Source organism: Phasianus colchicus, chromosome 5 (genome assembly GCF_987193195.1).
Source record: "Phasianus colchicus chromosome 5, bPhaCol1.hap1.1, whole genome shotgun sequence".
Taxonomy (NCBI): domain Eukaryota; kingdom Metazoa; phylum Chordata; class Aves; order Galliformes; family Phasianidae; genus Phasianus; species Phasianus colchicus.
The window spans coordinates 15,403,520-15,419,911 of record NC_143440.1 but is presented as its reverse complement, the minus strand read 5'-3'; the positions used below and the strand labels follow the sequence as shown (position 1 = coordinate 15,419,911).

The 16,392-nt window shown below is 39.1% G+C and overlaps 1 protein-coding gene across 21 annotated transcripts in view; it reads left to right on the top strand.

The window, feature by feature from the left end:
- Nucleotides 1–16,392, top strand: part of BRSK2 (BR serine/threonine kinase 2) — a 299,114-nt gene that overhangs the window by 241,010 nt on the left and 41,712 nt on the right. For 13 of the 21 annotated variants that reach the window (XM_090140616.1, XM_090140602.1, XM_090140607.1 and 10 more), the window contains 5 exons: nucleotides 353–384; nucleotides 5,208–5,372; nucleotides 6,085–6,182; nucleotides 11,103–11,253; nucleotides 15,068–15,133. In XM_090140616.1, the coding sequence (XP_089996742.1) occupies nucleotides 353–384; nucleotides 5,208–5,372; nucleotides 6,085–6,182; nucleotides 11,103–11,253; nucleotides 15,068–15,133 (512 nt within the window). The remainder of the gene's footprint in view (nucleotides 1–352; nucleotides 385–5,207; nucleotides 5,373–6,084; nucleotides 6,183–11,102; nucleotides 11,254–15,067; nucleotides 15,134–16,392) is intronic. The other 8 variants (XM_090140610.1, XM_090140612.1, XM_090140606.1 and 5 more) reach the window with 2 other exon arrangements.

Genomic DNA, 16,392 nt, shown 5'->3' with positions numbered 1-16,392 from the left:
GCACATACTGGAGGGAGCAGTTTATTATCTTCAGTGGGATTGTAGAATGGAAGGAAGTAGGAAGGGAAAAACAAAGAGCCAAAACACTTGCCTGTGAAGCGTTGTACTTATGTGTTTTCTTGGGATTTGCTCCTGCCTTGTTCCCTTTTCCAGAGTTATGGTCTCATGTACACTGGGGTGGGGTGAGGATGAGTGTGATCTTTATGCAGTGAGAAGTTCCTCTCATTTGCATAGGTCCAGCTCTGGAATGGTAGAGTTGGTCCTAACTAGAGACAAGTCTTGAGTGGGGATGTCTTATGGAGTTTCCTCTTACATTTTGCAGAGCTAATTTCTTGTTTTCTTTTCTTTGCAGCTAGAACATATTCAGAAACACATATGGTATATGTAAGTAACGTTTTAAATTCGCTTTTGCATGCAATCAGTTTTGATCACTTTATGAAAGCTGATATGCTAGGGATGTTTGAAGAGAGAACAATGGAGTTTGAGAGCAGATTTCACACAAGTGGAGAAAGAGGAAGAGAACAGGCAGAATGTGTTTTTTTACCCTTTGCTACTAGCGTATTTACATCTGTGTAGCTTCAAGCTAGTAATTTTGTTTACAGTGACTAACAATTGTCTGAAATGAGTTGTTCAGTCCAGCAGCTTGCTGTTTTAAAAATATGCCTAAAAGTGACTGTGATTTTTTAAAAAATAACAGTCATATTTGGTTTGCTCTTCAAGTGATACAGAGAATCCCTTGTAAAACCTTCTTGACAAGAAAGCTTTCACTTGTTCCTTCTTGGCATCTTGGTTTTTCTCTGAAGTAGAAACAAAAATGATTATATTGATAAGTAAGCACCTGTGAACAAGAGACTGTCTGTCTCAAAAACCCTGCTCCTTCTTCACAGCAAGCTAAGAGGCTGCTTGTGACCTTGTAACCTGTTGATGTGAGAGTAGCTCTGTGACTTGATTAAAAGCAGCAGTCTTGACAGTGAAGCAGGAGGTCTGTGAGAAAAGAATGCACCTGTCGAGTGGTTTGGGTATAAGGAAGATTGATGGCTTTTAGAAGTGACCTTGCACTCTTGTGTATCCCTTACAGTATTTCAATAAACCTAAGTAAATAACATTTTTTGTTTATACTCATGATAACTTAATTAACCTGAGGATATAAGGAAATGATACTTTAATACATGCTTCTGGGTGTCAGCATACCTACACTTTCCCTGGGTGGGTTATAAGGAGAGTCCTACCTTCATAATCCTCCTCTCACTGCTCTTGGGAAATATTTGAGGATGATATGAACTGATATTTAAGCCTGTCACTGGGAAAAAGAAACACCTTTGTTTTGATTTGTTTTATTTTCTCTAAATCTATCTTATGGGCAGTGTTCAATTGCTGGCTTCACTGACTTCAATAGGACCCAAGGGCATTCAGCAGTTTGTAGAATAACATGTTTTGTTCTTAGTTCACCTGAAATGGTTGTAGTACTCTGCCTGTGGCTTTTTCACATTCTCTGCAGTTCCCAGGTAACATGGCACCTTCCAAAACCAGAGAAGAACTTGAGTCTTGTTTGCTGCAAGTTTTTTTTTTTGTTGTTTAGTTCTTGTGGATAAGTGTAGGAGAATTGGAGGGGATCTCTCTAATTGTGAGTCTGAATTAGCTCTCCTATAATGTCTGACAAGAAATTCCAGAAATAAAATCTGTTTATACCAGGCTAGACAGTTGGTCCTCTTTGTTTCTTCATGAAATAAAATCAGCTGACTTCAGTTTCTCTGTGTCTTGATTGAAAGTGGACTAGGAAATAAAATTAAATATAATTGATTACTTTTATTATTACTCTAACCATCCTTGAGATTTTTACCTTCAGGTTTTTCCCAATCAAAATATAGTATTCTCAGGCTCACATGCACAATTAGGCAGATATTTTTTATTGCAGACATAAATATTTTCATGTGTTTCTTGATGGAAATGGCATCTAATGCTGTTCTCATAAATACAAACTGGGTTTTGCACAAGCTGCTTCGCCCTGCACTCCCAGTACAGTCAATGAAGAGAGAGAAAGGCTCCTTCAGAAGAGTGTTCAGATTGCCTAAAGCAGAGTTTCTGCTCAAAATAGCTTTTAAAATGAGTCTCTCATTTTCTCTCTACTGGCCATGGACTGACCTAAGGAAGTTAACCTTCTTTGGCTAAATTTAGTCTGTGAATAACCCTAGAACCTTCAAAACTCCACTACTTTCATCTGATAATGTTTCACAGCCTCTTTGTATTCATTTTGCCTGGAAATATTGATGCTGGCAGAGAAGGAGTGGTTAAAGTGTTTGTCGCTGTGGCTGTTTTGCTCGTATCTTTTATTTTTTCTTTATTTCATTTATAACTACTGTCCTATGTAAAGTCTTTACTCATTGTCATATATAAGCTACTGACCTGGAGGTCGTACTCAGAACATGATAAGTCATAACATTTGATTCTTCAAATAAATATTCAGGATTTTGTGAAACTGTGGAAAAAATTAATTGCAATATCAGCAGACAGAAAGGTCTTGAAAGTTGAAGTAATGATTCACAAGCCTAAAAAAAAAGGAGAAACCAAAGAGAAACCTTTCATCACCGACCTCCACTTCTTCTTGTTCTCTCACCCAAATTAATTCAGTGAAGCTTTTAAAGCATTTTTTAATTGAAATCATTTATTTTTACCTCAATTGCAGGTTATCATAAATCAGCAAAAAAACAGCAGCTGTTTTTACTTCTTTTTGTTTTAAATAAAACAAGAAGGCAAATAAATTACTGTTACAGTAAATACATACTTCTGTAACACTGACTTACTGCCCTAATTGTGAAGATACCAAATTTACAAAAATCAGAAGAACAATGATACCAGTGCTGCTTTACTTTGCTCTAATGTAAATGTGCATTTCAGTGAGATTCATGAGAGAATTTCATGGACAGACTGAAAAAGTCTACCCTATTCTGGAATCACATCCATTGTATGCACCATTCCTCACAAAAGAGGCAGGATTTTAAAGCAGCAATTACATTCATGCAAGACTTTAAAAAATAGATGTGATTTGCAGTATTCATCGGTTGACATTGTTTGATGTCTATGTGGGTTGAAATGCAACAAATTTGTCACTCTCTACCAGACTGAGAATGGAACAGGCAATACAGGCATGCCAATCACAGCACAGACCTGGTGATTTTCATTTCCTGAAGCACTGAATGCATTGCCAAATGACGAGGGAACTCCTTGCAGACTTTTCTTGTCCCTGATGAGTAGGTGTGAATATTCCTGCCTGTGTCTGAGGCTGACCAGGTGCCGGGCATAAGGAAAAGCCACTTTTCATTGCATAGAAGATAACAAGTTGTGCTCTCCAGAAATGGCACCCAAGCTGATGGATATAAAAGATGATTGCAGGTGATACTTGCTAAAGACTAAGACAACTAGTAGGAAATCTGGATTTTCTGTGAATTTTCAAAAGCTGTAATTTCTTTTTAGTATCTCAAGTTACCTCAAAAACCTCTGCTTTTAATGTAATAAATGATTAATGAAATCAGTTCCTTCTAAAAATGATCTCCATATCATTAGAAAACAAAACCACTCAGCTGCTGTCCAAAGGTATGTCCTGTAAGAATTTATCTTAATGACAAGGTCATCACTGGCTTTAGTTGTGCAAAGCTATGATCTAGTCTTTGCTTTTTACCTGCTGAGAGTTAAATCCTGGCACACTCTGAGTAATAACCAGCTGTCAGAGTAGTTACCTCCTGAAGACAGGGCACTCACAGAGTAAGACATTTCTTTGGTTGGACAAGTTTTCACAATTTAGCTCTTAGATTTCAGGACAATGTCATCATTTCTCAAGATGTAGAGACTTCTTTGAGACTTCATGGAGGCATCAGAAGCTGTATTTTAGGGGCTGAGACCTTGAGCTTTTACGAATGATATTTCTTTACTTCCTTTCTGACCTACTCAAGAAAAATTAGGGTTACGTTTAAATTGGAGCTGCTTTTCTTCTGAAGGTACCTGGAGGGCTTGCTTCTGAGCCTAGAGCACTTTAAGCCTTGTGAGTAAGTTCAGAATTTATGCTCACCTTGTTTCTGCCAATATTAAAAGGAAGTCTTTTGTCCAAATTGCCATTTGATGCAGTCTAGCTATTCCCAATTTCTGTTGTCCACTCTGGGAGCTTGGACCCAATTGTCACATATTCACACCATGTAATAAAAAGGACCTCACCCAAAGAATATGTAAGCCTCAACATCACACAGAACATCACACCAAACTCAAGTATTTAGGTGGATGGAGTTGACATAAGTTGCTCCTTGCCCAGCTAAACAAAAGCAGCGGATGGTCAGGGTGCCTAAAATATATATTATTCAGTCTGTTAGAGATATCCTGACATCTTGACCTGTTTCTTGAAGCCAGAGCTTTTAATTGCAATGAATAATCAATATTTCCTGAGTCTGGTGAATGCAATGAGAGGATTATGAAGGAAGCCTGTGTTAACTACTTTTAGAAGAGTAATATGCTCTGCCACTAATGGTGTGTTCTTAGCTTTTCCACTGACCTCAGGCATCACACTTGGGCCAGAATTTTTTTGAAGAGAAACAGAGGTTGTCATGTTTACATATTTTTTACATACAGGCATGTAAATAAAAAGCATGGTTTTGCCCCAAATCCTTTGAAGTCTGTCAAATGGGAACCTTGATAGTGAGATCACTTAAGCCACATTGGATGTTTCCAAGTATGAAATGGCTGCAATGCCTGTTGTAATCAGAACTGGTGAAATGAGGGTTTGTTCACAGCTTGTTCCTTGAAAGGGAATCGTTCAGCTTGTACTTTCCATCCTGATAGCCTGAGGTCTGGCTGATGAGACAGCATCTCTAAAATCATGTAGTGTTTTATAAACGTTTGGCATTAGGATGCTGAACAGCTGCTTAAATTATGAGGGCACTGGTAAGTGAGGTTCCTACTGCCTTTCTGACTGAATGCAGGCATTTCTCACAAAAAGACCAAAATCCACAAGGTGCTGATCACTCTCAGCCTTCACGGCAGTTTCTCCTGAAGAGAGTGTCTGTCTGGTTGTGAGATCTGGTCTCTCAGTGGGGATTGAACAAGCTATTTCCATCTGTTGCTGCAGGCTGTATTTCAGAGTACAGGTTCATTTGTAACTCATGTTTCTTTTCTCTTCTTCTTTCCCTACCCTATTTCTCTCTCTTATCTTCTTCTCTCTGCAGAGGGGGTAAGAATGAGCCAGAACCAGAGCAACCAATCCCTCGAAAGGTGCAGATTCGTTCTCTCCCTTCCTTGGAGGATATTGATCCAGACGTGTTAGATAGCATGCACTCGTTAGGCTGCTTCCGTGACCGAAATAAACTCTTACAGGACTTGTTGTCAGAAGAGTAAGCACTTGCTCAGACTTACTATCAGTTGGGTCTCCATGGGTTGGGATGCTTACTGTCCTGGGGAAAGGTGGAGATGGCCTTGATATGTCTGTCGGTATGAGGGACCTGTATCAATGCCTCACCCTCTGACTGCCCAGCGGCCAGTGAAGTGCCAGGAGAAAGCAAGAAGTCAACGGGCCTTTCTTAGCACTGTGTGTCAGTGGAGATGTGTTGCTGTCTCTTCTCTTGCTGCCAGATGTGGTCATTTCATGAAAAGGTGGGCCATGCAGTCTGAATGGAGAGGTATCGGTGCTGCTGTTCATGTTGAATATGCCTTTGTTGGCAAATTGTTACTTATTTCAAGCTATGCCCAAGTGTTGGTGTGTTTCCTGGTGTGCTATGAGGTATATAGTGGAAAGACTCTTAAGGGCTCAGGAGACCTGTCTTATCGTTCTTGATTTGGATTTTGTGTGGATACATTACCTCATCTGTCCTGTGCCTCTATTCTAGATGTGTAATGGGGGAACTGTATTTCCTTCTCTCACAAGTTGCTTGTTGGAGACAGCAAGGCTCTCAAAAGCTTTGTGAATTGTGCACCTCGCTAGCTGATACATGGCTATTTCCAGCTTATTTAGAATAACTGTAACTGTTTGAAAGGAAGGGTTTGTTTACATATTGTTTTTTTCTCCTTCAAATTTAAAGATTTTTTTCCTTTTTTTTTTTTTTCCAGAGAAAACCAAGAGAAAATGATTTATTTTCTTCTGCTTGATCGGAAGGAGAGATATCCTAGTCATGAAGATGAGGATCTTCCCCCTAGAAATGAAATAGGTACCAAAGAAATGATCTCTGTCACCGTGAACCCATCTCAACTAGTTCTTTTTTTTTCATATCCTCAAACCTGAAACAGTTTACATCATTGGTGAGAATATGTGGCCAAAGGCGGGCAGATGTGTTTTGTAATTAAACTCAAAGGCTTCATTTTTCAGGACGTATCTATCACAGCACAGAAACATCCACATTGGTCTTGAGCCAGAAGCCTTAAAGAATTTAATGCAGACCCACAAGCTACCTTTATGAAATTAGATGAGGTTTAGGAGCAATGTAGTCTAGTGGTAGAATTTTCTAATTACTAATCTATGTGCACTGTTGCAGAGATGCTGCTTCTGGCCTTGTGTTATTAATACTGTACCATTCGTTATATTTCTATGAAGTTTTACGTGTACACATCCTCCATTGGAAGAATGAATAATATCACTTACCTGTTTATAGTACATACATTATAATACTATGTTTTTAGATTATCTTAAAAGGATTTTAAAAGCTTAATACGCAGTAAGATTATATATATCTTATAAAGCTCCTGTGATACCATTTTATTCCTGAATTGTTCTTTGTTAGTATTTTAAAATACTGCTGATCACCAAGGACTACATTAATATAGATAGACAACTGGAAAAATGCTCCCCTAAGGAGCTAACAGTGTAAGTGACTCGTGCTGTGCATACTGACAGAAGTTTAACTAATAAAGCATTAGTCACGTCTATCAATGGCCCGAAATAGCATTTTTATGTAGTAGAGTTGTGATTTGTAGGTCTTGTATTTCACTCATTTGAAGGCTAGTGGCAAAATGCTCTTTAACTGGAAAGCCTGTTATCTCCCAAGCCTACAGGACAGTGATATATTAAAATATAAGTTTGTTAATACTCAACTGAATTATTACATTATCAAAGTTCCAGGCTACTGGACCTGTAATTTTACAGAGAGATCTCATCTGAAGGGGATAAAATGGAAATTCTGAGTCAGCCTGGTAGTTTTTTAAACTCTTATCTGGATGGAGCTGCACAGAGCGTGTCGGCAAGCATCTTGGCAAAGAGGGGTAAATGTGCTTGCCACAGGTGATCCAGTCAAAAGTCCCTTGCTTAGTGCAATTTGGCATCTAGCACTTCACTCATCAGCTTTTGACTCACACAGATTATCCTGCAATGTAAAGACACCATCTTATTTTAGATATGCTACTGTTGTAAGAAAAGCAGGGTGACTAGAGTCTTCATATCCAGCAGTGTGAGTGAATACACAGCTGTGCCTTTAATGCATCACATACATCTTTCTTCCACATGCCAAAGTATGTGATGAACTGAAGTGCTATTATCCACTCCTGGATTTTTTTTTTTTTTTTTTTGTACAAGGGATGATGATGTTCTCCATCAGGGAAACATTACTCTGAATATATCATTGTGCTGCATTGGCACATTTTAGACTCTGAACATTATTCTTTGAGTGTCTGTTAGTTGTCTTCTGTGTTCCACAGGAGGTTTCTACCTCCTCTGTTCACAGCAGTATCTCTGAGAACATGGGGCAAGTTTTAATTAAGAGCAGTCATGCTTCTGATGAGTATCTCATCGTTAGCTATTAGCAATGGCTTTGCACAAGCAGAGAAGAGCAGGGAAAAGGTAATGGATATAATATTAGCAGCTTGAAGAAACCACATTCATGAGAACTGTGCATTGCCTGAGTTCTTGCCAAAAAAAAAAAAAAAGTACATCTAATTTTATTTTGCCTTTTCCTCCTTCTTTGCACATTAGACCATGGAATGGATGGGTGCGGGTAGAAATAAAGATTTGGCTGCGTTAGACTTGCACTTTCTCTTCTGATATCTCTTTTGTATGCTTCAGCTATGTAATCTTTCTCAAAGGGTCAAAAGAGGGCCACCCTAACCATCTTGTGAGTCCAGTTCTATTTTCTTTAACTGAAAACAATGAAATAAGAAATGTCTCAGTAAAATCAACGCATCAACTGATGTCTCTTTGAGCAAAAGTCTTATGTGGAGTGGAGATTCTTAATAAAGCAGAGTAAAGGAGATTCAGCCAGAATAGCCGTATTAGGATGACATGCATCATCCAAACTCACAAACTGAACCTTTATTTTCTGCCTTTCAGATGAATGGCTTTATGATTGGATTATTACCTAGGCTCTTTTCCTGTAAAAATCCTTGAGAATGTCTTCACTTTTGTGATATGAAGTAAGAGGAAAATACATCTCCAGAACTATCATGTATCTAGACTGGGACTTGAATGGTTTTTTTTTTTTGTTTCTCTGTGAAGTACTTCCAGAGACTCGAGAACAGAAGTGTGTGCACTGAAGATTTTCCTATTTTTAATTCCTGTACTGCTGGTAGATCTCCAACTGTTCTTATATGCCACCAGTTTAGTCTTTGTGAGAGGATGACTGTGTGCTTTAGTATCTTTAGATTTGACAGTGATGACAGACTTGGTACCCTGTGGTTTCTTACTTAAAGCCTTTAAAAAATATGTACAATACTTGCTGCCTTCAGCCATGTATAGTATAGGTTTGTAGCCAATTTTAAAGAGGAATCAAGTACCACTATTAGAAGCTCTACCACATTCATACAAACTTTTGGATGCATTTTCCATCAAACCCTGAAATGCTGTTGTGGAATTTATTGATGTATTTCACCACCTTCTCCTTTTGCTTATTTCCTCTCTTTCTTAGTTTAAAATACAGATTGGAAATCAATATCTTGAGCAGCAGAGATTGATATAAAAGTATCATTTAGCTTGTTAGCAATATCCTTATCCTTTTCTAATTGTCCTGCTGATTCCCATATAGTCCTTCTGGCTGCTATCCTCTCAAGCTTCCTGTCAACAAAATACTGCTGTTCAGGTCTTTGGCTCATTCCTCTTCAATTCCTTTTTATCTTGTTTTTGTTGTCCACTTAGTATTTAGCCTAACCATCACTTTTGCATCACTTGGCTGAATTTCCATTTGGTAAAGTGTTTTGTTTTGAACATGCATGGATGAAATTGCCTTTAAAATTTTCTTTTCATATACTGTTTCTCTTGCCATTTTCCTTCTTATTATTTATACTCTATTATTAACTAACCTTGATGCAGTCAGAGCTTACTCAAATCCTTTTTTTTTACTTTCTTCATCTTTGCTCTTCTTTGTTCTATGTCATCTTCATCCTACTTCTTCCTTTTTAAGCTGCACTCTTCCCCTTTCTTTTATAGTGTCTGGTGGTATCCTTCTGTAAATCTTTGTATTAACTCTGTAAGGATAATAAACATTTTAATAGTTGTTCTATAGGATAGATCATCCTTTGTTCTTTGTACATGTTTGGAGAGCAGGAGTTTGAAATGTCTAACCTTATCCCAGGTCACTTTTGACTGGTTATGTGCATGCAGCTGAAGTCTCCCAGTACAACTGCTTTGTTAGGTTTATCTCACTCTGTTTTTCGTGTAACTTTATGCACTGTATGTTTTTCTTGCTAGTGTTTTCTATCACTTTACTATTATTGAACATAGCTTGAAATAGAATGAGATACAGCTATTCTTCTCTAACTGATTTTTAACATAATTATTACTATTAATACAAATAATACTTACAATATATGGTAATGGGTTCAGTTGCTATCACTGTTTCATTTGCATTTGGGCTGTACTTGCTCGTGCCCATTGTTTCGAGAATAAACCCTGCCTTGAAAGAATCAGATTCTGAAAACCATGATGTAAGAGAGAGAATAAACAAGCAAATAGGCCAAGACTGAGGAGGGCAGAGTCATAAAAATAATATAATCTGGCTATGCAGTGATGATAGAGTTTTAGAAAGGAATCCTGGCAGAGAAAAAAGCCCTAGGGGCTGGATGCTGTGAGCTTCTTTGTAACTGCAGAGGTGAAGGATGCTTTTTCTTAAGGGTAGTCTATAAATACAAGCAGGCAACTCAAATAGTCCAACCAAAGCGAGGAAAATCTTTCCTAATTTATTTTTCTGCTTTACTCCTTTTTACTGTTTAGATGCCATCAGGTATATTAGTATTAAAAGAACTCAACAAGTCTGTGTTTGGTTCCCTTTATCACCACGGAGGTGTGCATGGTTTGGCAAGTCACCTTGGAACACTTGCTGTCATGTAGTTTGGTATCTAAAGACTATTTTCAGAGAAATTTTGGTGCTTCTTAGAGCTGCAGTAATTGTTTGTCTGCACCTTTAGGAATGAAATGCCTTTAAGTATCTCATTCTTATAACTCAGTTTTCACTCAGCAAAGTGAAAGTAGCACTTCGATGCCTCATAGAAATGTTATACAATAAAGCACTTCAGTTACTACAGCAGTAAAAGCGATATGATGACCTCTGAGATAGATTTCAGTAGCTTTCATCAGAGGTTTATCTCAGGTAGTCCAGAATGTTTAATTTGTAATGCTGAAGGAGGAAATATATAACACAGCAGGGAAAACCTGAAATCTAATACTGAAGATGCAAAAACAAGACTATGTTTTCAGAGCCTAATACAAGTCTGAAATTAGAGTGTATTTTTGTCCCTGTGTTACATTTAGTCTAGCTAGTATGGGCATGGAAAGCAAGCTGAAGAAACCTGAGTACATATCCAGGATCCCTGGATGGCATACACTTTGGCTAACAGCTTCTGCTATAGCCCGTGCTATTATCTTGTTATTACTGTTATCAGCTTTGTAAGGTAATTTGTGCAGTCTGCACTTTGGTCATACCTTTATTTTACAGTGCTCATACATTCAGTAGTAATACTCTTCCTCTCTGCAGATGGATTGCAACTTATGTCTTAATGCTTGTAGATTTGGAAGAGAGTGCAAATGTTCATCTCCAAGATAACTGTCTCTAGGGGAGGTGTGAGAGTGAGATCTTTGAGAGAGGATTTAGCCAACCTGTGTGAGGTAAGTCACAGCCGATTTCAGCTGACAGTGTTTTCTTTTCATAAAGATCCCCCCAGGAAGCGTGTGGACTCCCCAATGCTGAACAGGCATGGGAAGCGACGACCAGAAAGGAAGTCGATGGAGGTTCTCAGTGTGACAGATGGCGGCTCCCCCGTCCCTGCTCGCAGAGCTATTGAAATGGCACAACATGGACAGAGGTGGGTCCCTCCTTTACTTGGGAGCTGAGAGTCCCTCCTGTCTGGGTTTGTTGCCCTCTTACATGTCACACATACAGAGGAGCTGTGGAGCCCTTCTATTCACAGCAGCACTCATAACAACTTCCAAGCATACTTAAAATGTGATCTGGCAGCCAGCAGTGCTTATTCACACAGAACAGAAGTCCTGCCAGGAATTTAAGATTTCTGTTCACTTGCAGCTATTGTTCAGGAAACTGCTATGTCCTCTGGGCAAAATTCATCTCACCTCATTTTAATTGTTCAGAATGTAGGGATTCAGTCTAAGCTAGGTATACAGGCTGTCACTGTAGGCACTGGGGACAGATGAAGTCTCTGGGAGATCTCAGATATGTATCTTCTGTTCCAGCAATCTTAGATGGGATAAATTAAGCTCTAGTTGTTCTTCTCTGTCTCCATAGCCTATGGCAGGAATCTAAATGATGATACTTTTGGATTAGGTGCCAAGTTCTTAGGCACTTGAAGTTAAATGGAATGATCCTCACCCTCTATGTTGTTAGAATAGTGGAGTCTGGAAAGCCCTGTGCAGGCATCTGTGGGTACCTTTAAAGTGTACTGTCAGGGCCAATATGCATCCGACCCACACAAATTACCACATGTCTGTAAATTGATGAAATTCATGTAATTTTAATTCTTTTCTCTCAGAGAAAGTATTATCATTGTGGAGAGACAGCAGAAGAAAATGATGTTTCCTCAAGGCAGGTTCTGATGAAATAAGTGAACTGTTGAAGTTCACTTTTGTGAACCATGGGAGTTGCTTCCTCAGTCACTATGTCTATTCTAAAGGAAGCACATGTATTTGGATTTACACTTGTATAAATTAATCAGTATTAAAGAACACTTAACACTTCACATATATATATGCTGATGGTGCTATAACTTCTGTTTCAACTTTATGACATGATTGTTTTTGTTTAGCTATTAAGATCTGCTCAAAATGAGCCTGTTGTGCCTGCTCAGAAACTCCCTGTGCTGACTGAAAACTGGATGAAGTGAAACTGGATGAAATGGAATAATTTCCAGTCCAGAGACCCCTAGAATTGCTAGAAGGTTTTGCTGGCAACTGTTAACGGTTCTACCTACAGTGAGGAGAAAGTGATTTTCAGGATCTTTCTAGGGCTTATTTTAGCCTGAATATATGGTCTTGAGGTAGATGGCCAGAAAGATTTTTTGCTGTAGCGTAGGTTGGAAACCTGTCTTTGAGTGTGTGGTTTGTTTTGATATTTAATGTTTGGGTTAAGGAAATGTTCAGGTTAGCATGTACTCTTAAATGTTTCTGGTAGGCCTCAAAGTGATAAGGATGAAGATGACACTGACAAACAGTTGCTCACTCCTTATTCAACTTTCTGTATTTAATCTAGTACCTGGTAGATGTATGAGCCATAAATTGCCCAGAGATGAGCCAGACAGAGGTGAATCACTTTCCCCCACCCCAAAGCTGCCTGTAAGTTGTACTCTGCAGCTGCTCACAGTAACTGTCCAACTGGGCAAGACAAATAGGAAATGGTGAGATGAACAGTTGAAGATAATGATCCAGTCTTGTTCAAGCAGCCTAGAATGTGTTAGATTGATTCTGAGATTTTCTGAGGACTGAAACCTTCCATCTCTCAACTTTGCCTTTGAATTTGGAAATGCTGAAGAAGCAAAACTGTGTCTCATTATACTTTTGCTTTTAAGTATCTCACTTAATTCTGGATGAGAAATCATTGGAAGTCAAAGGTCTGAGATGAGCGCACAGCACTGGAGGTACACATCCAGGTGACACGAGTAAGAAAAAGTTTTGGCTTTAAGGAAGAAGTAAAACCTTCCAGCCACAAAAGAGATACAGGGAAATGCATACCCCACAACACATGGTTGGACATAAAGTTGTGATTAAGGGTGGAGGAAGGGATGTAATAACACCGTGATTGATGATGATGAGCTTGGTAGTGCTTGTTTTGGAAGGGGTTGATGGGAAGATAGTATTTTACTCCATGTCTGAGCTTCCATAACTCATACCATTCCACTTCCACAGATGACAATGGCACATATTGTGTTGCTGGCAGCACAGTCTTTTATAACATGAACTGGCTTCATTAACAAACACCACTGCATAGGGATTGTCTGGGGACGATGCATTGCTGATGGGGCACCATCTGTCAGAGCAGTCAGTAACAAAAAGACAAGTGCCTTCCACCAGGACTGAGGGATTTTTAATGGCTAGCAGCATATTATTTTCTGTGAAATGACCCACCAAGAGTGGATTTTACAGTGCTAGATCTTAGATTCCAGGATTGGATCCTTTTTTTAAGATTGACATTTTTTGGTCTGGATAGATGACTGTTTAGTGCTTTTATCCTATAATACTAGGAAGACAAAGAGGTGGACTGTGAAAACCAGCCTCCTGTTTAGACACAAATGACCAGTACAAACATCTGGAGACACAGAGCTATTGCTTCTTTCTTCAGATAACCAGTGGGCAGACTTTTCTGACCACGAGCAGAACACACCCATGTGTCACAATTTAGTCCCTCTTTCCCAGTAGTAAACGGATGTTTTGCTGCAAAAAGGGGATTGATGGTATAACTTCTGATTTTATGTGTCTGTCTGATGAGGTGTGCTTTTGGTAACCAAGTGGAGACTCTACAAGCATTTGGTCTGGGCTTGTTTAAGGGCACATCTTTCCATTGATATTTGAAACTTGGCATCTTTGAGCCAAACAGGCTGAGAAGGTGTTAGGTGAAAAACATAGACAGTTAGTGGCTTAGTTCTGAATAATGTATAGGAAGAGTTCAGTACAAACACTGCTTTTTGAGCTTGTTGACACCTTGAAATATTTGTGCTGACCTCTCCAAGTGGTCTCCAGTGGATCTTTGATTGTGAATGACAAAATTAATGTGCACAGACACCTGATACTTGGTTTTCCCTGCTAGTTGTCCACCTAGCAGGTTCATAGTTGCATCTTACTTGATTCTGCTTTTGTGATATTTCACTGTATTGTCAAAAGAAAAGAGGTAGATTCTGAGCTTACTTTAATACCAGCTGATTCGTCCCTTGGGCCAAAATCATACAGACTAAGGAGAATTCTGTGGGAACAAGAATCCTTTGGGGATATACCAGAAATTTTCAGCAGCTCTGCTGGAAAAATCCAAAACCTGTTCTAAAATGGGCTTTACTCATTTCTTTTCTGGTTATTGAAGTGGATAGCTTGTGTGAAAAATCAGCTAACATTAGGAAGCTGTATTCTGTGAAACAGTGAAGCATATTACCAGTGAAACATATCATGGAGAGCTGCCCCTTTAGCAAAGCATAAGGAATTTTGTTTTTAAGCTTCAGGGATTCAGACCTAAGATACGGGAAAGAGAGTTGGGAGTAAGTGGTAAAGGGGCCTAATGACCTAATTCGAACCCTTTCCCAGGTTGTGCTTACTGTTGAGATCTTCTGGAGAAATCTGAGTAATGTGTGCTTTTGCTATTTATGCCTTCAGGCATGTTCTGTTTGCCCTGGACAGTATGACAAAAGTAGATTGCATCTGGGTTTTCAACTGGATAAAGAAGAGCAGGGTTTACAAGTATGTTTGGGGGAAGTCATCTTAGACCTCAGAAGTCAAGGGGAGATAATGAACTTTAGCTGTATGTAGGCATAGCCCATAGCTGTAAAGTAAAATAAACTTTTCAGAACATTGCTTAAAAAGGGGAGGATGGGTTGGGGGGCTGGGTGTCCAGCATTGCTTCAGGTGACTCTCTTTTATAAATGTCCACACTAGTAACTCTGTTTTCTCGCTTTGTTCCTGCCATAGTAAAACAATGTTCAGTAAAAGCCTGGATATCTCTGAAGCCAATCCCAAATTCAACAAAGAAGAAAGGTATAAACACTGACAATATGTTCCTCTCCTCTACCTCACTGCTGAGACCTTAAAGATGCAGTACTTACCTTCTCTGTATGGGGACATAGCTGTTCCTTCTTAGAAAGAAACAAAGAGAGTGGGATATTTACTGGTCCCACTACATACAGTTTTGTACAATACCTTACATTTGAGGCTATCCCCAATGCAGCCTGTGACTATACTATTTTCCCCACTACAATGTTATCCTGTTGCTACTTCTAGTTCAGATCTGCCATGAGTTAGGCTGCCTAAGCTAGAATATATATTTGCTAGAACTGCTCTGGGAAAAACTGGAGCTAGGAGAGCCAGGAGTGCTCCATTCTCAGCACTAAAAACAGTGGTACAACCAAGTCAGCAAGAGCAATGGTAGGAAATGTTGAGAATCCTGACTAATTGGAGCAAAAAATTAAGTACCTCTAGGTAAGGGACAAACTCTTTAAGACTGTCCTGGCTGCATCAGAGAACATGAGAGGAAAAAGTGATTGAAAGAGGGGGCTTTTGGAGGATGATTCCAGTCTGACAGTCTAACAGATGCTGAAGAGTAACAAGAAGAGTAACTCCCAACTATGAATAGAGGCAGAGTGGAAGACATACAGTTCATTAGTTTTAGGGTCTCATGTGGTTGATGAGGTTGTTGGTGGACGTAGAATTCCTAAAATTCTGATCTTAGAGTAGGAGAATTCTTCTCTGATGTCAAAAGCTGTCATCCCAATGGATAATTCTTCATCATAATGTAATGTTCATACGTTTTGGACAAACACTCAGCCTATCCAAAATCAGCAGCTAAATACTTAGTTTCATATGATTCAAAAGAAAGAAGTGGTGAATTCCTTAAAGGAACCAGCCTGAGGACTCAGCTAGCCATTTTTCTTTCCATTTTTCCCTTTATAGCCTTTCTACTTAAAGATAAAAGTGGTGTTTAAGCTAAGGAAGACTTATAGGATGTAAGGACAGTCTCTGTTTTGGCCTTTTGCAGACTGAATCCTTTGTGAGCAGTGTTTCAAACCTTGAACATGCCGCAGTGAAGTTCAAATACTGTGCACTCACATGATTGTCCGTCATGTATGTAAGGCACCTTTAAGATGGCAACCTAAGTACAAGAACTGTACCCAAACCATTAGAAAACTCATAGTTTCATAGCCATAAAGGAATAGTGGTTACGTAGTCTTTAGCAGCTGAGTTTTCCTCAGACTGATACCATCAACATGTTCCTCTCTCCAATTCCCCCTGTATATGGA